The sequence below is a fragment of the Pieris rapae genome, chromosome 13 (assembly GCF_905147795.1).
Source record: "Pieris rapae chromosome 13, ilPieRapa1.1, whole genome shotgun sequence".
Lineage (NCBI taxonomy): Eukaryota > Metazoa > Arthropoda > Insecta > Lepidoptera > Pieridae > Pieris > Pieris rapae.
Window position 1 is genome coordinate 6,000,457 of NC_059521.1, and position 20,709 is coordinate 6,021,165.

The 20,709-nt window shown below is 33.9% G+C and overlaps 3 protein-coding genes across 3 annotated transcripts; 2 read left to right on the forward strand and 1 right to left on the reverse strand.

Moving 5' to 3' along the window:
• The first annotated feature begins 475 nt into the window (after nucleotides 1–475).
• On the forward strand, nucleotides 476–3,526 carry LOC110993542 (sodium/potassium-transporting ATPase subunit alpha-like). The gene has a single exon (XM_022259839.2). The coding sequence runs from the start codon at nucleotides 476–478 to the stop codon at nucleotides 3,524–3,526; it is 3,051 nt and encodes a 1,016-aa protein (XP_022115531.2).
• Nucleotides 3,527–7,786: 4,260 nt separating this feature from the next.
• LOC110993564 (larval cuticle protein A2B-like) lies at nucleotides 7,787–9,476 on the forward strand. The gene is made up of 4 exons (XM_022259876.2): nucleotides 7,787–7,857; nucleotides 8,013–8,150; nucleotides 8,574–8,804; nucleotides 9,077–9,476. The coding sequence occupies exons 1-4, from the start codon at nucleotides 7,846–7,848 to the stop codon at nucleotides 9,167–9,169; spliced, it is 474 nt and encodes a 157-aa protein (XP_022115568.1). The 5' UTR covers nucleotides 7,787–7,845; the 3' UTR covers nucleotides 9,170–9,476.
• Nucleotides 9,477–11,923: 2,447 nt separating this feature from the next.
• LOC110993560 (intraflagellar transport protein 56) lies at nucleotides 11,924–20,492 on the reverse strand. Its single transcript, XM_022259864.2, has 13 exons — nucleotides 20,382–20,492; nucleotides 20,189–20,314; nucleotides 19,687–19,870; nucleotides 19,019–19,074; nucleotides 18,495–18,670; nucleotides 18,156–18,215; nucleotides 17,121–17,267; nucleotides 16,470–16,593; nucleotides 15,336–15,515; nucleotides 13,958–14,155; nucleotides 13,235–13,390; nucleotides 12,723–12,829; nucleotides 11,924–12,130 (listed from the first exon to the last, which is right to left on the reverse strand). The coding sequence occupies exons 1-13, from the start codon at nucleotides 20,382–20,384 to the stop codon at nucleotides 11,926–11,928; spliced, it is 1,722 nt and encodes a 573-aa protein (XP_022115556.2). The 5' UTR covers nucleotides 20,385–20,492; the 3' UTR covers nucleotides 11,924–11,925.
• Nucleotides 20,493–20,709: the final 217 nt, after the last annotated feature.

The following is a 20,709-nucleotide window of genomic DNA, read 5'->3' on the forward strand; positions in this document are numbered from 1 at the left end:
CGTTCAGAGATGCATCTATTATTACTACTACAACATTACTACGTATGGGCAGTGTAATACGTGCCCATACGTAGTAATGTTGCGGTAATGACCGAATGCAAATGAACATTGAAAATTACATGATAAGGATGAAGAACATTTAAAAAAAAATGAGTAATTTGAGTTTTATTTCTATGGAAGTAGTGTTAAGTTGCTCTAATGGTAGAAATTAAGGTTAACATTTCAATGGTTCTTGGGAACATTTGGTTATTAAGGTGCAGACTATACTACGACCCGGTTGTAACTAACTACCTAATGAAGCACCAAATGAATTATTTGATTTGAGAATTTTATGTAGACATTTAACCTTTTTAGAACAGTGTGACAGAAGAATTGATGACATAAGTAATTAAAGACATCAAATCTTATACAAATAGAATTAAATCTTAAATTAATAATTAATATTATTATATGAAATTGTCTTTCAACTGGCGTCATGCCTCATCATTCTCGTCGTCGTTCTAGTTCATCTTTGGTGGGTGGAAGGCATCCAAGCTTACAACATGCAGGACCCGATGTCTCCGAATTGACTCTGCTCAAAGAAGAATCACACTCTGGGGACCACTTTCTTTCCCCTGCACAGTTAGAAGTTGTTTTTCGAACCAACATCATCACTGGCCTCACGGAAACATTCGCGAAGGAATTGCTAGAGACCTATGGACCCAATAAGCTGAAAGAGCTCAAAGGGAACAGCTACTGGAAAATTTTCAGACACAACCTCTTTGGATGGTTCCAATGCGTACTTTGGTGCGGAGCTATATTAAATTTCGTTGGTTATTTCTTCTCAGACACACTAGATTCTGGAGATTCTTCCGGACACAGCGGTAAGGAATACCTTTATTTGGGTTGCGTTATCACAGCTACTATTGTTGGCACTGGACTCTTTGGGTTTTATCAAGAAGCTAAGAACATGGCAGTTATGAGTGGTTTTGAAAATTTAGTTCCTCCGAATGCGACTGTTATACGAGAAAGCACTAAAAAGGTTATCCCAAATTCTGAAGTGGTAATAGGGGATATTGTGGAAATGACGGGAGGCGAAGTGGTTCCAGCGGATGTTAGAATTCTTTCATGCACTAACTTTAAAACTGATATGTCTTCACTTACCGGAGAGTCTGAACCAATCCAACACCGACCTGAGTGCACTAACTCAAATCCACTTGAATCTAAAAATATGGTCTATTTCGGGTGCCCAATAACTGAAGGGTCCGCCAAAGGGGTTGTTGTGGCGACAGGAGAGATGACGCAAATAGGAAAAATCGCTGGTTTAGTTACTGGCTTAGAAAAAGAAGAAACCCCAATTGCCAAAGAAATTACGCATTTTATAAAGTTGATATGTGGCGTTGCATTTACATTTGGTATAATGTTTTTCATAATGGTATTCGTCATTCAAAAAAGTTGGTTAAGTGCCCTCCAATACATGCTCGGTATTATCTTAGCGAATGTGCCGGAGGGTCTGATTGTAACATTGACGGTATGTATGACTTTATCTGCGAACAATTTGAAACAGAAGAACTGTCTAGCTAAAACACTACAAGCTGTAGAAACATTAGGCTCAACTTCGTGTATTTGTTCAGATAAAACTGGAACATTGACTGAAAATCAAATGAACGTATCGCATTTGTTTTGTAACTTTGTGATTTTTGACAAAAATGATCACGAACATGTATCGGATCCTTCATATGCAACTTTGAGTTTAGCTGCATCCTTAAACCTCAAGGCTACATTTGCATTTGATACCATGAATCTACCTATTGAGAAAAGAAAGATATTAGGAGACGCATCTGAATCGGCAATTTTGCGTTACATGGAACTTAACCGCTCTGCGACACAAATAAGAGACAATAATCCTAAAGAAGCTGAGATACCGTTTAGTTCAGCCTACAAATACCAAGTTACTATTCATCGCATGCAGGCTACACACAGCTATTATTTAATTATGAAAGGTGCTCCGGAAATTGTCCTAGAATTTTGCACAACAGTATCTACTGACGAGGGAGATGTACCTTTAACTCCTCAAATTAAGAAAGAGTTAAAAGCAAGCTTTATTAAACTTGCTAACATGGGTGAACGGGTTATAGGTTACTGCGACTATAACTTGCCATTGGCTAATTATCCTCTAGGTTACAAGTTTGATACACAGCAAAAAAACTTTCCTGTTGAGAACTTAAGATTTGTAGGCGCCATATCAATGATAGATCCTCCTCGACGCGATATAGATAAAGCTATTGGTTTATGCCGACAGGCTGGTATTCGGGTAATTATGGTAACAGGAGACCATCCGGTTACCGCATTGGCTATATCCAGGCAGTGTGGAACTATTACACAGCCTACAGCCTACGATTACGCTTTTGAACATCATATTGATTTAGCAGATGTTCCACCGCTAATTAAAACCCAATTTAAAGCAGCAGTTATCACTGGCGATGAATTACGAAAGATGAGTGAAAAAGATTTGATAATGGCACAGAAAAGATATAAAGAAATCACTTTTGCACGAACTAGCCCACAACAAAAATTATTCATTGTTGAAACGTATCAATCGTTGGGCCATGTCGTAGCTGTCACAGGTGATGGAGTCAATGATTCGCCAGCTTTGAAAAGGGCCGACATCGGAATAGCAATGGGTATAACTGGCACAGAAGTATCCAAGCAAGCCGCGGATATGATACTATTAGACGATAATTTTGCGTCTATTGTAGTGGGGATACAGGAAGGCAGGCGAATTTTTGACAATTTAAAGAAAACTATAGCTTATACGCTTACTTCAAACACTCCAGAAATGTTGCCCTTCGTTCTGTATGCTTGCGTAGGAATGCCTCTCCCAATGACTTTAATATTAATATTGGTAATAAACGTTGGAACCGATTTATTGCCCGCTATGAGTCTAGCATATGAGACGTCTGAACATGACATAATGTCTCTCCCCCCTCGCAAGCCAACAGATCATCTTGTAAACAAAGTTCTCATATTCATGGCATATTTTCAGGTAGGTATGATCCAATTCTTTGCTGGAATGTATGCTTACTTTATTGTGTTCGCCCAAAGTGGATTCTTTCCCTCGAGTATTTTATTTGTTCGACAAGATTGGGAGTCACCGAATGCTCTGGTGAAAGATACTTTGGGAAGACAGTGGCTGTTCGGGGATAGGAAACGAGTGGAAAGACGAGCACAAACTGCATACTTTGTTGCTATATGTTGGACACAAATATCTGATGTAATAATTTGTAAGACGCGACGTATATCCTTACTTGAAAAGGGCATGCGAAATCATGTTCTCAACATGAGTATTGTGGTTGATTTGATTGCGGCACTAGTGGTCACTTACCTACCCCTCTGTCACGAGGTTTTTGGCACTGAACCCATCTCCTGGCATGATTTCTTGCTGGCCATGCCTTTTTTCATTCTCATGATACTTGGTGATGAGTTAAGAAGATTCCTTATAAGACGCAATATTTCTAAGTGGGTTGAAAAAGAAACCTATTATTAAAACAAAAATAATGCATTTAACAAAAAATCTTTATGTTTCTAAGAAAAGCTGAATTTATGTTATTTAAGTTTAATTTAAATTATTTATAACTTCGCTTATAATAATACTAGTACTAATACTAACAGTATGTACGAATCGTAATATTTGAGTTTTGTGCAATTACAGTTTATTTAATAAGAAAGGCATTTACACTCAAATTACTATCAAGAAACTAGTCTTTGCGACATAAATGTAAGGCTAGGAGTACTTAGTAAAATTAGGTATAAATATTATGATTAATTATAGAATAATTATTATTAAATATTGTAAAGTTATTGGGAAGTTTGATTACAAAATATTTTTTTTTTTCTGTTTCGGTACAAAAAAGTTAAATTGAAATATTAATTATGTTTAATTCTATTTATTTAAAAAGAGTAACCCGTATACTACTATAAAATATTTAGAATGTGTGACAATTATAGCGAACGAATAGTCCATAAAAACAATGAAAAATAACATCACTTATTAAGTAATATTACTTGCACTGAATTTAAAACCATGTAAAAGTAAAGATATAGGTGTAAAACAGGGAATTATGTTAAAAAAAGCAAATAGATAAATACTGCTAGTAGAAGTAATGAGACGAAAAAGTTGTTTACATAAAGAGTGCATTTAGACTTATTTTGTTCCTTTTAACTATTGTATAATCGTTAGAAGGCAGCCTTAACTGTCTGTGAATATGTCTAACATACTCGCGGGCGCGGCCGATATGAATTTTAATCTAGATCGAACATGGACAAGCGGCAAAGCGAGTACTTAGATAGCCTAAGTCGCGATGTGACCCACATTGCGCACAAATCTATAAAATCGTGTGCACCACTAAGACCGACAAAATATGAGCCAATAATTATGTTTAGCATTATCAGGAGTTTTTAATATTTTCATGTCCTATATATGTCATTTGGTTTATATAGGTTTTAAATAGATCAATGGAAACTTACAAAAAAAGTTTTTTTGTTATAATATAAGTATTAGTTTTAAATCACAAATATATATACTATATTAACTCCATGACATCCATTATCAAAAACTGGCGTTATTATGTAAATGTGTAGAAAATAGCATATTCATCGCGATTCTAAATATGCCTATTTTAATAAGATGTCTTGATGTCTAGACGCTATTTGTCGACTCACAATACTGTCACCTTATTTAAATCGTTATTTAAAATTTACATACAATGAGTATAGTGTCGCCACCAGTAGTAATTACGTTAAAAGAATGTTAATACATGGTCAATTTATTCTGTTTGTATTTTTACAAAGCATAACAAAAAGTGCAGAAAGTTCAAAGTTTTATGAAATACAATTATGAAAATCGCGTTTTATACATTACTGAATTGTTATAGAGTAATGATCAATGACAGACCCAGATACGTGTGTGATCGGACTACAAACAACGTTAATATTCTTTTTAGGATTGAAACTAAATTATTAAACCAATGTTCTTACCACGTACTATTGAATTGGCTGATGTAATATGAGCTTTTATTACGGAGAATTGCATTCGAGCTGATTTTATAATTTCTAACACAACATATAACATATTGCCGTATCAAATGTATGGTGATAATATTCGCGTAGAGAAAAATGTAACTGAAGGCAAGTTGGTTCGCCGATGTTATAAGATGAGCAGAAATAAAATTGTTATCGAAAAGATTTCCCCCACTAAGTAAAATATAACATTGCCCATCTACGATTATATTAAATATGTGCAGAAATATTAATTCAGAAAATCTTTCTTTTTCTAACGTAACTTTAGCAGTCAAATTTGGATTCTAGACCGAGACAGCAAAACTATGATTCCCATATGTCAAAATCAATTACTTAAAGTTCATATTTGCAATTTGCCCTTAGCGACGACCAAAGTCAAACTTGGATGTTGTAAAAGCCAAAAAAACTTGGCGTCTTGAGCAAAACTTAGCTGCGAATGTGGCGTTACCAAACGGATGAACGGATCAAATATGTAATCAAAAATACAAATAACAATTACATATTACACAAAAACTTACTAAACAAATAAATACATTTATATAAGAATAAATGTATATTTTATTATTATAGGATAATAATTGTTAAGAAAATGCTAAATAGAAAACTGGAAAAATTTTGTTTTAGGATCGCGCGGCATTGATCTTTTATTGTGGGAACCATATTTTCCCTTTATTGCAATACTTTTTCGTTATTGAATAACAAATAAAAGGTCGCTAACGCACACACGAGTCCTCTCCAACATTGTTAGTGTCCGTGGGCTGCGGTATCCCACGTTTTTTATGTATTAATGATTATATTATAGATAGATTATAGATAATATTAATTTCTCATGCCCGTTTCCCCCTGTTCCATATAAAAAAAAAACAAACGTATAGAAAGAAATTAATTTATACCAGAGTTCGAATCGACCTCAAAGCTATAATTAAAACTGCAACAAAACTATGAAACATTTATTATATCGACGTTAACACAAAAAATATCAATAATTATTTTAGAATGTAGGTATTTAGGTCCATTGTATGTCAAGGGTGTGTCAAATATGATACAATCGTATTTATTACACACTTAATTTTATACTGGCTTTTTTACAGATAGCGCAAAATTTGGTAGCAATACGAACGTAGGCACAAAACTGCAAGAAAGAAATCTATTCCTTAGAACGTCGACAATAAAACAGAGAGAGTCTATGTATTCAAATTTATAAAAAAATAACCCAGTGGTTATTCCACATTTGTGGCAACCCAGTGGCGTTTATATCTGGGCCTCAGATTTGTGTAACCGCTTCATGATTATTTGCCGATGCAGTAGGTGCAGCAAGTAGGTGGACGGCCTCCTGTGCTTGACACACGCCGTCGTCTTTTTGGGTCTAAGACATGCCGGTTTCCTCACAATGTTTTCCTTCACCGTTCGAGTGAATATCAAATGTGCAGATAGAAAGTCCACTAGTGCACAACCGGGGTTCGAACCTACGAACTCAAGTCGCAAGTTGGACGAAACTACTCAAAACAAATCCAATAACACAGCTTAATGATTTAATACCTAATATTTTACTTTTAATAATGGCTAATCTCCCTTCTGTCTTGGACTGACTCTGTCGGATTATCGCATTACATCATGGGTGCTGTACGGCTACTCTGTAACGGATACCATTTGTAATGGTTGTAGCTCCTTACAAAAATTGTGTAAAAAAAACTGGGCGATCAAAAAGTGTGGCGGAGAGTTTATTGCCAGTTCTTCTCTTCCGTTCTACGCCCTTGATTTAAGAACTGGCAGTCAATGTAAAATTAGAATCATTTAATGTATATTTATTTTTTTGACGTTCATAAGTGTACATTATGTTACCTATAAGAATAAATGATTTTTGATTTGATTTTGATTTGCTTAAGGTATTCTGTTGGACTTATAACATTTACGTCTCAAATAATTATAGGCTATGTTGAATCGTAATATCTCTGTAAGATTTAAGTAGTTTCCGTATCGGGGACGCTATCGCTATATTAATCGTTTTGTATTTATTTTATAAGTTACATGTAAAACTTAAAATTTATTATCTCTTATAAGCGTCATATTTTATCATGAAATGATTCTTACATTACATTTAATTTTTATATGTAATTTTAATCACACAATTTAATCGGCGTTAAAACTATCACAGAACGCATAATAATTACGATTAATTCAATCAATTAAAAGGAAATCAATTTGTTATTCTTCCTTTATATTAAATATTTATTATAATGATATATATATATCAATGAATCTTAGAACTTTTAATTTAGAATTTAGTATGAATTTGATGCTTTGTTATATTTTTTGTATTAATAGGTAAAACTGTGCTTTATGTTTATGTTTGAATGTGTATTCCGTTTTTGGCTTTTGTGTATAATAAAATTGTTTGAATATTTTTTAATGAGTAGCTGTACTTTAATAAAATAAAACGTGATTAATGTTGGAAAGGCATGAGACAGATTCTCTTAAGGAAAATAATGATTTAATTTAAAAGATACGTTAGATTAACTTAAGCATTAGGAATTCAAAGAATGTAGGGCGCTAATATTAAAGCAATAAATTATAAGTGGCAATAGAGCATAAAATCAAGCCTTAAAAACTGTATCACGGTTACTAAACATACCCCTAAATCCATACATTATACTTTCATGTGAGGTCCATGTCTTGTATCCTTGGTTACGAAATTGTATCAGGTGTCCGGCCGTTGCTTTATAAGCAATGCGTTTTCGCATTTGGCCACATGTGCTCTTGTACCACCAACGACCGCACGGAATAGTTATGTACGCGAAGGTATGATTTTTTATCATTTGTTTTTCGAATTTATCTAATTTCTTTTGAAATATAACCTAATATTAAACAGAAAACTAAACGCGAACTATATGATTGTATAGCTATTTACTATTTTATCTCTCACAATTAATTAAAAACAATTCTTTTTCCTCTAGTTATTCATCGTTTGCTGCGTGTTGGCGGCGGCTTCAGCAGCGCCGGGATACCTCGACGGCATCAGTTATGGTGCGCCAGCCATCGCCACACACGCGTACGCTGCACCTGCCATCACACACACTATTGCCGCTGCTCCCGTATGTATAATAAGAGCTTTTGAGTTGGTAATTTTAACGATCTCCAAATCCAGGGTTTGGTTGGACCTACGGTCTAAGATCCTCGTTAAAAGACTTCTTATATCACACACTCACATACACAATCCCTTATAAACTTCCTTTTTGTTATGTATATGACTTGCTATGGAATGGAAGCCTGGTTATCCATATTACAGGTTCTTACCTACTTTGGAAACCAGTCTCCCAATACTGTCACTATATTATGAATTATTATTGTTAATGTTTAAGGGAGAAATAAATAAATTATTATTATTATTATTATATTGTTTAGATAGGCAAAAGGCTTGACGTCAGTCATGTGACTATAAGAATAGTCATAACATCTACAGTAATATAAAAGAAAATAATCACAAAAGCTTATATTTTAACCGAGATTTATTCTAGGTGGTACGCGCAGAGCCTGTCGACCCTAACCCAGCCTACACTTACTCATATGGTGTGAACGACCCCTCAACTGGAGACCACAAGGATGCCCAGGAGACACTCCAGAACGGAGTAGTCCACGGATCCTACAGCCTGGTCGAGCCTGATGGCCACCTCAGAAAGGTGACCTACACGGCTGACCACGTAAACGGCTTCAACGCTGTTGTCGAAAGGACTGGCAATGCGCACCCTGTAAGTATATTGTAATGATTTTTTTTTTGGTATTTTATTTTTTTATTTATTTAATAATAAGTAATCCAACAGCTACTTAACACAAATTAAACACAAATACAATACACAAAGCCAAAACAGTATTTGCCATAAAATAAAAATATATGCTTTTCTTTATTGAAAAGACCATGTCATCTATCACATCACGATTTTGTATGGATTTGATGAATGTGCTGAAGCACATGTAATATTTAGTGGGCAAAGGGAAATCTATATGTATCTATATGTTCCAGGCTGTAGCAGTTGCCCATGCCCCGGTAGCAGTCGCGGCGCCGATCGCTGTTGCACACGCCCCAATTGCCTCCATCGGCCACCCATGGCGCTAGTCACACCCAACTTAACTTGCTATATCGCTGATTGGAGGAACGGCTGACCAAAGCAGACAGATTTGGAAGACGAATGGAATGCTCCATACGTCTCTTAGTCCTAGAATATTATCTATGGTTAATGTCTGAGTTTTGTATATCGTTGATAGAAGCTTCTCGCTATTTGTCTCGTACACGATTGTCACAGTATTATGAGCGATGTTGTTTTCTGTTATCAGAATAGGCGCGTTATATATATTTTTATTTATTTACTTCTGTTTAAGTATATAGGTTTCTCCATTCAGCAATAAAGCAAGCACGATACATGAAATGTCCTATGTTATTTATTTGTACTACTTGACTGTTGCTACGGACTTGATCTTGACGCGATCATTTAATTGTAAATATTAATTGTATAGTTGATAATAAAGTGCAATTATTTGCGACCCTAACACGTATTTTCGATTCCTTAATCACCTCAAAGTAAAGCCTCTTTTGGGAGGCTAGTATTTCCGAACCAATTCGACTTAGGGTCCTTCAAGAAAAGGGCGTATCAATTCTTAAAAGGCCGGCAACGCATTCGCGAGCCCTCTGGCATTGAGAGTGTCCATGGGCGGCGGTATCACTTAACATCATGTGAGCCTCCTGCCCGTTTGCCCCCTGTTCTATAAAAAAAGGCTGGCTTAACAAGCCATGACTCGACACACATCAGAAATTGGAGTATAAGTGCGGAAACTGAGGATCACACTACACAAAATTTACTATTTTGTTTTAAACTATTTTAGTACACATAACACCTACACGACAAAATGAAGAAGATGAATGCGTGTAACTGTGATGGCAATTGAATATCCAATATACCGATATTCCATTAACATTCCGTTTTGTAATTGCGGTTATATAAAAAATTCAAATGTAACAGAAACAGGTTAAACAAAAAACTAAATTCGTAAGTATTTTCGCATTAACCCTATAAGTTAATGCTATTTTTATGTAGCAAGTTCGTGCGATCTCGTAAATCAGAGGCGACCTATTTTCACATTAGGTAAAAACAAGATAATTTATCTATCTCAAATATTTACACTCACTTAAGGCACCTAGCCAGTAACACTTATTGTAAATATAATTTTTATGTAAAAGATATTGCTTCAAATAATTAATTATTAAAAGTTTTGATTGATTGAGTTCGTTAAATATTTTATTAGAAAAATGATGCATTGTTTTTAATTTAAACGTCACTTTTCAAGAATTTATTAAGAAAACCTAATATGTATTTGTAACTAAAACATTTATATATATCATAGCTTGCAGTATACACGAACGCAAACTCTTGAGCAAGTCGATAAATATGCATCAATCGGAACGACTCGGAATTTGTTCTTTTAGGAAAAACTTGACAAGAATTTTTCTTTCGACTCGAGGGACGGGCGGTTTCCGTTTTGCCGCAAAATGAGTGGCCAAAGCGGGTTAATGTTACACAACTTAAGCATTTTAAGTGATTCATGCTATGCACTATCTATAAACTTATTAGTTTTAGTATTGTTTTAATATTATTCAAACATTTCATAGTTCTGATAATTTCTAAAGTAATGTGATCTTCAATAGCCGATCGACGGATATAAGTAACAACACGGCAATCCTCGTATACCGACTTTGAAAATTCCGTATTTGTATAATATAATATACAGTGTATAAATTGCTATAGATCAACGGCTAATATCGCATTTACATTCTTTCAGTTAGCTACAGACAACTGTAGACCATTTGTCTCTTCTTATTGTTCGTGCACTAACGTTTACTCCACGCACTTCATTTATATCTGTTCTGATGTTAACTGACGTGAGGAAACGATTTCGCAGGGAAGTTGTAACAATAAATGAGTCATCAAGACCGGTGGTTGCTCGAGTTCTGTCTGTACCACGTGTCCTTTTGTAAGAAGTCGTCTCCACAAACCTTCTGTATATTCTAAAAACCGTAGACTGGATTAAATTTAAATCGTTCGCTGATCCAAGCCCTCCCGCACCAATGATACAATTTGAGCAACTTATTCGGACGAAGTATTCATATTATGGTCCAGAAACTCTCGATGAGTTAAAAAGCTAACGCAACAATTCTGCTGGTAACAATAAGTCAATTGTCATAAGAATAAAAAATCAATACGAATCAATTTTAAAAAAAACACGCAAATCTGATACTACGAGTAAATTTTCTTTTTCCGGCTATATTCATTTGTTTTTCTGCTATCTATTTTTAAATATTGCTTTTTTTTAAAGAATAAGGGCTCTATATTTATATAATTTAATCTAAAAAGTTTGCACTATTGCACTTATTAAAAAAATCATCTCAAAGTAATCCTGAAGTATGATGCAGTCCGTCAGTATAAATTTGTTAACAATAATAACCCCATACTATTTATAAGTAAAAAATGTGTAAAACTATAATTATAAAACTCAAATATTAAAAATACCAAGGTATAGTCTCCTATCAAAATTTGTCAGAAACGTTTAAATATGCAAGTGACAACTATCATAGCACCAGGAAACTATTTATGGTACGCTAAAAATGCTATTAAATTTAGGAACCAAAACTCATCTGCATCCCAACTGGATTTTTAAAAGAAAGCCCACGCAAAAAATAAAAATCAGAACTTCGGCCAATTAATATTAAATTTAATTTAGACCTTTAAGAAGCCTTACAAATAAATTAATTTTGTAAAAATAATTAATAGAATCTTAAAAAAAAAACAATTGTTTTATTAATTATTTATTCCTTAAGCACTAAACAGGTATCCGATTTTGTTGTGCCCATTTCGTTATTGGCCGAGCGATGTGGTCTGCTCTTGGGTGTGCGCGGGGTCCTCTAATAAGGGCTAGAGCTTCGCGAAGGTCTGAAGTGGAATTGGGCTTATTAGCCGCGGCCGATTGTGCACATCCACAGACAGCACCACGCAGTCCCTCCCACATCTCGGGACCGCCATCTAGTCTAAGATTTAAAGATATTCTTTGATAAATATTGGACTATCTACTTATGTGAGGATCATGGGGTTGGGATTGGGTTAAGAATATTCACGTTGGTGCTTCACATCATTAATAGGTACTTTTTATATAAATATCAAGTTTCAACAAACTAGTCCTAATAAATAATTGATAAAACGAATCAATGATAACAATTTCAATTAATATGTTGATACTGAATGTCAATATTGGCCTAGTGTAGATGATGTGAAATTTCGTTATAAAATCTTTATTCCTGCTACATCTTTTGTTTTCTTCGTGGAAATGGAAAAAAAACAACATAAAATAACAAAAATAAGATAAAAAAAACAAAGGCACAAACAACAGCAATTAAAAAAATGGAAGCAATGTATATATCACACAAATCTACATAATTTTATAACCCGTTTTCTCGGATTTACCCAGAATATAAAGTTTTAATATTAACCACATACAGAAACGATGTTAGCAACGGAGATGTACAAAATGAAATATGATTGCAATACAAAGAGTGGGAAGTGATAAACGACACACTAAACAAACAGACAAATGTCTCACACACAAATATGTCATGAAATTACCTGTCCAGCATGTGGAAAGCTTTAGCAGCGACTAGAAATTGTCCCATTCTAAAGCTATCATTAGCCACTAGTTGAAGTAATGCAAAGCTGTCTGGAGTACCAGCGGTCTAAAAAAACAGTTATCGTTAAAGAAGTTAAGTATAGAGATGATTCAGACAGATTCCCGTTGAATTTTGAATTGTTGTTGAATACTTTTTGGTTTCTCGTTTCACGAACTACAATTAAGGTTCTATACATTATTCACGGATCGATCATTGTTATCGAGATATCGATAAAAAGAAACATCAATTTGGAGAGAAAAAATGTTTTTCGCTATTTCCTTTCAATGGGGATCCAAGATATGATGAATTAAACCCTTTTTTCAAGATGGCGGAAATTACACATATTTTGGTCGACAATTTAAACTTAAGCTTTGCTAGCCGCCCCCCACGTAATATTATTGTATTAGTATGATTTAAATAGTATTGGTTTTCAAATATTTTTTATTAACAAAAACACAATTAATAACCTACCTTAACGCATAGTTCCCATGCGAGATGCGCTTCCTTATTCATGACGTGGCATCGACACAAGCATGCCAAATATGTAAAGGAGCTACGGATGCCCTCATCTTGGATCTGAAGAAGACATTCTTCCGCTTCACGATATAGCCCGGAGCCTACTTTTGCCTGTCGAACATATATATGTATGTACAAATTTTTCTCTATAGAAAAATTTCCACTTTTACCAAATAAAAACACTTTTATAAAATTTTCATACGTGGTTTAAAGTGTAATACTTTAGTTATAAGGAGGTAAGGAATCAAAAACAACAAACTATTCAAAAGTATCTTTCATCATAATGACACAATTGTAAGTTAGAAAGCTATATTTATATCCAAAAAATGTAGAAAAATTATTTAAAGTACTTAGCTCTAAGATCTTGGATATTTTAAAAACAAATGAATACATATTATATAGCCTTCCTTAAAGAGATTCTTTACTAAGTTGTTATTAGCCATTTAGCCCTTGTATTTGCGTACAGTGATAGTATATTACTGTATCGCCTACTTCGCAACTATCCAACAGAAAGTTTTTCCAAGAACCATTACTGAGATCAGCGCCTTTAATCAAACCACAATCAAAATTCTCAGCTTCCTAATAAAACCTCGCAGTACCATCATGTGACAAAACATAATATAATATACATAAAAATCTTTACACAAACTACACATACACACACACTAAATATTTTACCTGGGCATAATTGAAGTTGAAAGTGTCATCATTGACAAAGAAACTCTTAATGGAGTTCAGATAGACTAGGACTTCTTCGAATTGTCCCGCCAGGAAATATGAAGAGGCCATACACTGTCTTCCGGGAATGGTGTCGCATTCTGATGCGGAACTGCCTACAAGATGAAAACTCTGCTGGGCTAGCTTCATTTGTTCCTCCTGCGAGAATTGTAGAAATCAGTTTATTTAACGACCAAAGTTTTAATATACATAGTGCAAAAACTTTGAACTAGTAATAGAGTTCTTCTCTCTTTGTTTTTACTCACTGAAAGTCTTCTTTGTCAATTAATTATTCCTAAGATCTCTTACCCCCATAGATGATTATGTAACAGTATATGATCAATACATGTTTTTGTATATCTATATTCACACTGTTTACACACTGCATACCTACGTGCTAATGATAATATATATACGTAGGTATATAAAAATTATTGTTTATATTATAGAATTGCTATCTAAAGTTCGAATATGTAACTACTACACGAATACATCAACCACTATCGTGTATTTTATCTAGATCTTCCTTTCTCACTCTCTGACAATCGTTCTCAATCGCTCTCTCCCTTATCTTCGACAAACACGCTGCAAATCTGCGTGACGTTTCATGCGTAAAAAAATACCCTTATGCGCCAAAAGATGTTTTACTTCAGTAATATTATTTATGATTTGCGTGACTTTACCTATGAATAAAACTCTTTTAACGGATAAAAAGGCGAATTTATGGATCGTAATGGTTGGTCGAAACATGTGTGATGTAAATAAATAATATTTGTAATTTTGTTGTTGTCCCACCAAATTTAATCTTAAGTCTCTTTTAAATAAGTTATTATTGAGACTGAATTATATAGATATTATTGAGTTTGAATATGAAAATAAATTGTGTAAATTTATAATAAAACGTTTCGTTCGTTTAATTTTATATAACCTATGCAATACTAAAATTATGTTCATGTACCTAATGTGTTCCAATTCCGCAATTGGTTCAGTTAAAATACATGTATGAAGAAATTGCATGTTCTTAAAGAACAGGTCAAATACCGGTTGTGCCACTTGGTGAACATTGAACTTCGATTCTCTGCTAAACGACACATTAAATTTAATAAAATAAAATAAGGCTCTTACCAGACTAGCAATAGTCTTGTTCTTTCTTGCTAGTCTAGCAAGAACAGCAGACACATGTATAATTAAGAAAAATGACAGATAATCATCCCATGGCACGAAGTATAGGATTTTGTGATCTTTGATATCTTCTAACTCTGCAGAAGCTTTATGTCCTAGTAAGCTGTAGTACGGGAAGTCATTTCTTAATATGTATAAGTCTAGTCCAGTTCCTTACATCGCCCGTATCGTTGTACAATCGCACAGCAATAACACCGCGCAAGATATAGTGCAATGGCGAGGTGGGTTGCAGTGGTTCCAACAACTCTCTTGCCTCCAGTGGTTCACGATGACGTAATCTGTAGCCAGCTAGGTTTAGTCTGGCTTCCGGTACTACATCTACGAGCTCTGGTAAAACCTATAAAAGAATCGTAAAAAACTTATCAGTTTTATGATTAAGTAGATTTAAGGTTGGATACAAGGCTTTAGTAGATATGTTTATTAATAATATGTATGAAGTGAGATTGTATAATCTATACGAAATAGGCTTGTACTATACGTTTGTATAGAGAATATTTTCATAGTTTTAATGAGACTGAGTATTGGCTTACAGCGCCACGCGTGTGACACACGAGTTGCGAAGAAGCTGAGCGCCACTTTAACTTAAGAGTTTAACAGGACAATGAACGTAATTTGGCGGTATATATGGCATTTATGTTAGCACTGGTACTATAGATTTTTAAATCTTATCAGATGAAGTTTTAAAACTTTTAACTGTCTAAGTATTTGCTCACGCCGAAACTATGCGAACTGCCAAGCATCAAACGCAACTTTTACATCGACTTAAGGATCTTCAGAACGCTGATCATTAATTTAACGGAACTTATATTTACATATATGTATTAATATTTCAATTGCATATTTAAAAATTAAAATAGTTAAGTGATGAGCCCGATGCGCGACAAAAGTTAATTACTGGGAGGTCGTTTGTTAAAGTGTTCAAAAGCATTTAAAAAACTAAGAGGAATTTCCGATGCAATATGTTTTCCTACTTTTAGATGTGACTTTTTTCCCTAAGCCACTGGTAACGTGGCGTCTAATCATCTCCAATATCATCATCTAGCATGCCACCCAGTGCACCGAGCAATCTCAATGTAAAATATTAATTGGGAGCGAAAACTTAAGAAAATTTAACATTTTCCATAGACCATAACCTATAGGTAACGTGGCCAAAACCAAACATTATACACCATCATCGTGATGTACCTACCAAGTATTATCAATAAAAGTGAATATATAAATGACTTGACTTAATAAACATGAATATTATTTGAAAAATCAAATTAAACTTTATAGTTTTATATTTTCTTACCTTTAAAGCTCCTTCGCCATTCCTAAATACAACCAAATTATGCTTTACTAGGTCTTGCCCAAAAGTGTGTTGTTCTGACGATATTTGGTTCAGTTCTGTTTCCGCCGACTTTCCATTGTACAATCTAAAATAACAAACTTTAACAAACAGAAATTTAAGACCAAGAGAATTTCAAACAGACTATTTTTCTAAAACAACTTTTTTTTTCCCTTTCTTGGCCTGTAAAACAACTTTTAAAAGAAAGAACTGTCAATACAAAATGTCAAATTTCCAGTGCACGTTCTCAGTTTTTGTCATTCGAAATTCAAATCATTCGCTTTTACGACGGTAACTCTTTGTCTTTCTTCTGAAACCTTTCAGTTACGGCTCCAAATATGAACTCAACACGGCGGTTTTCAGTACAAATTGGATTAAAACATCTTCGTAGAAAAGCAACATTTAAGATTACTTAAAGGAACTAGTCTTTATCGTTATTCGGATCAAAGTAGTTATGAAAGAACGATCTGTGGCAGCGTATATGTACTTAAATTTCCCGTGTACGTTGCGTACGTACGAATATTAGAGGATCGTCCATTTTCTATTCCACATCTTACTTGGATGATACATGGGGATATACATATATATAGCGGGGATATTGTAACCATATATTACCTGAAAAGATTGCATGCTTTTAAGTTTGATGCAATTGTAGATGTAGGATGTTGCGTTAGATAGACTCCGAGAACTTCCTGAGACACGTCGTAGTAGTCTAACTTGTAGTAGCATAACGCCACGTACACATTTAGAGCCATGTACGAACTGAAATAAGAGAATACAATAATTAACTATCTATTTCACTTGACTAATTGTTAGTCAATGATCACGTTTGCTGTAAAGCACGTAAAACGTCAAGATAAATAAGAGCGTACAAATTTTTAAAAGGCCGGCAACGCACTCGCGAGCCCGCTAGCATCGAGAGTGTCCATGGGCGGCGGTATCACTTAACATTAGGTGAGCCTCCTGCTCGTTTGTCCACTGTTCTATAAAAAAAAAGATGTCAAAATGAAAAAAGAGTTTCGTAATAATATAGGCAGAATTTGTCACTCCTTTTACAGGTATGTATTTGTAATTTTTATGAATAGAAAGTACTAAGAATAACTAATTAATTAATCGTTGAGATAAGTACAAAGCTATCATATACATAACTATTCTAAAACACAAATCAAAGATATAAGTAGTATCAATAATTATTTATTAAATAAGTATATATAATGTTTCACATAATATTATGTGGCCATAGCTCAGAATATGATAAAAGCAATTGTATTTTACAGGACAAGCAATTAAATAATTAAGATATCTTGAAGGTACTGTTATAATATGAAAAACACTCAATATATTACTAAGTCATACTGACCAAAAATGTACTTATCATTATATTCTATGACCACGTATATACATATAATGACACTAGACTATACCCTAATATACGTATTCGAGCATAATATTCATTCTTCCAAAGGTCGGCTAAAATAAATATTATCATGCAGGATATCAATACAGATAAAGCCAGGCGTATGTATGCTAGGAGAAAACGTATTGTTGTTAATAATTAAATACGAATGGATTTTTTATGTACCTATTCTAATTTTTGTAATATGAATATATTTCTAAGAGTATACGTCTACATAAAATTATGTTATTTACCAAGGCGAATGAGCCAAAACTTTTATCCATTCCATATCGCCCGACTCATATCTTTTATAACTGAAAATACAAACATAAAACTGCCTTTTATTATAACAAAAAAGGTAGGTACAGCAACTAAACGAATTTGGTTTTTGAAATAATATCAGTTAGGTTATTAACACGCATATTTTGGTGAAGAGTTAAGCAAAAAATAAAAAGGATTTCTCCGCATCTGAACAAGTTACTAAAGGCCAAACTACCGAAAATAAGTATATGATATTGAAATTGGTTGGGTGGGCTTTATGCTTTTATTCCATAAATACTTTCACTTTGAAAGAGTTTCTTTAAATAGCTTACCGTCTGTCCAGAAGTAGTTTCTTATAAACATCTATAGCCTCCTGGTAATGAGCACGCAGGTAGTGGACAGAGGCAAGGCTGAGTTGGTCTTCAGGGACATCGCGTAGAGTTGCATGCGCACCCATCAAAGCTTCTTCGTCTTCCAATTTATGCGCTAGGTGGAACTGTAGACGATTCTGAAATATTGTTTTATACTTATTTTCATTGTTATTATAATTCACTAAATAAGTAATATCAGTGATATAATACGGTACATAAAAAATTTAATTTGATAAAATGACATATATATTATCTATTATATATATAAATATATTATCTATTATATATATTATAAAATATATTATCTAAATTTTACTTACATTATGCTTATAATTTTATATCAGGCTATCATAAAAATCTGAATCATAAGATATATCTACGTTTATCAATTCGTTTTATTTAACAGTTCATTCCTGCCGCTCTACAATACTGGAACTGGTATTTCCAAGAAGAAGAAAAAAGAAAGTAGAAGTGGAAAATAATACCCTTAGTGCACATTTCGGCGCAGCTTCTATGGTTTCTTGCGACTCCTTATACATACCTGAAAAAGACAAAACACTTCCTGGAGAAGATTGTTTTAAATCAAGTAGCAAATGGTAAGTGACAAGCACTGAATCCAAGACTACGGATGCGGTCATAATTAGTAGGTAAATAAGGTTATACGGAGCAACTATTTCTTTGTCTTTGTTTACTAAGAGGTCCCACACATTCTTATTAGTTCATTGTTGCATGTTCAGTGTATCAAAATTAAAATCGATTTTATACAAATTTTAATGATACTTTTGTTTTGTTTATTGAATTAAAAAGATTAGAAAATTTACGAAAAAAGGTCTCATACTAATAAAACAATTTAATTCTTGATACGCGTGCACTTAGAACACCAAGAACAGAAACAGCCAACAAAACCCAAGCCACCTATTCCGCAGCCACCAGCTTCAGTAATTCCATCATCTTATGGACATTTGTTAAGGTTTACTATTAAGGAAAGCAATTTCGTTAAATATTCTATCCTTGACTTCGTTCAACTTCTCTCCTACAGAGCACTGCAAATGCGATTTAACTTACGAAGAATTTGGGACAATAAAGAATTGCTGTTCCTACACTGCGTGTTTATGCTAATTATACGTGCTGAATTAAAGATAATGATCCTTACCCAAATAAAAATAGCATACAGCAATATCAAGCGCGATATTATCAGCAATCTTTGCATCAAGTTTGTCTCTGGTACGAAGCTCCATATATTTGTCAAGTGCTCGCCGGTACTCGGCTAAGTGGAACCAGCACCAGGCGATCCACACTCCTACCCACTCGGATGTATTGCCCTCGTGTGCTAAGAACTATTTTTAATTCATTAATAGTACACAAGACACCAAACAACACTGTATGTCATCAGTAAGTCTGATAACAAATGAATTGGAACTAGACACAAAGTTTTTATTAATTTCTTATTCAATCCGATTTTAACAATAAATATTAATCTTAATCATATATCGAAACAGAAATCTTTACTTTCCAGTTATCGCACTTCTCAATTGTTTTGTAAATTTTATCTCAAAACAAAAGTCCTGGTCATTCTTTAGTAGCAATACGAACGCCATTAAGCATACCACTTGCGTCGAACGGTACTCTAAGTCAGTTATACTACAAATACTTACTTCAAGCATAGTTATAGCCCCACTGTAATCCCTTTTTAAAAGAAAATCTTCCAGTTCGGGAAATTGTTTTTTCGTAGCACTACTGCCCGCTCTAGTGTCATTTGCCGGTTTTGCTCGTGATAAAATCTACGGAATAAAGGTAAAATATATATTTGTGTAATCTCTTGTAGTGTTACATAGTTAAATAACTTACCATTTCTTTTAATACAAATAACTTTATAGCAAAGTCTGCTTTTGCGTAGTACTTTGTACTAGTTTGTATTAGATAAGCTTATATTAGTTTCCATGGAAACTGAAATTGCCCTACACATTCTGAATTGTAAGGTAAAACTTTATTTGGATGTCAATAAAACCAAATAATTATATTTGAGGTTAAACAATAACAATTCTAACATGAAAGAAACTTTGATAATAAGAAAGAAAAATATAACTTTAAAGGCAAATAAACATATAGGAACTAAACACAGATAAAAAGTAAACACAAAATCGATAGTACAAGTTGCCATGGTTACGTGTATTCT

Coding starts and splice junctions, on each gene's coding strand:
- LOC110993542 (XM_022259839.2), top strand. CDS start 476: ATGCCTCATCATTCTCGTCGTCGTTCTAGTTCATCTTTGGTGGGTGGA.
- LOC110993564 (XM_022259876.2), top strand. Junction 8,151..8,573: donor ACACTATTGCCGCTGCTCCC/GTATGTATAATA, acceptor GATTTATTCTAG/GTGGTACGCGCAGAGCCTGT. Junction 8,805..9,076: donor GGACTGGCAATGCGCACCCT/GTAAGTATATTG, acceptor TATATGTTCCAG/GCTGTAGCAGTTGCCCATGC.
- LOC110993560 (XM_022259864.2), bottom strand. Junction 18,671..19,018: donor CGCCGAAATGTGCACTAAGG/GTATTATTTTCC, acceptor ACAATATTTCAG/AATCGTCTACAGTTCCACCT. Junction 18,216..18,494: donor AAACTACTTCTGGACAGACG/GTAAGCTATTTA, acceptor TTGTATTTTCAG/TTATAAAAGATATGAGTCGG.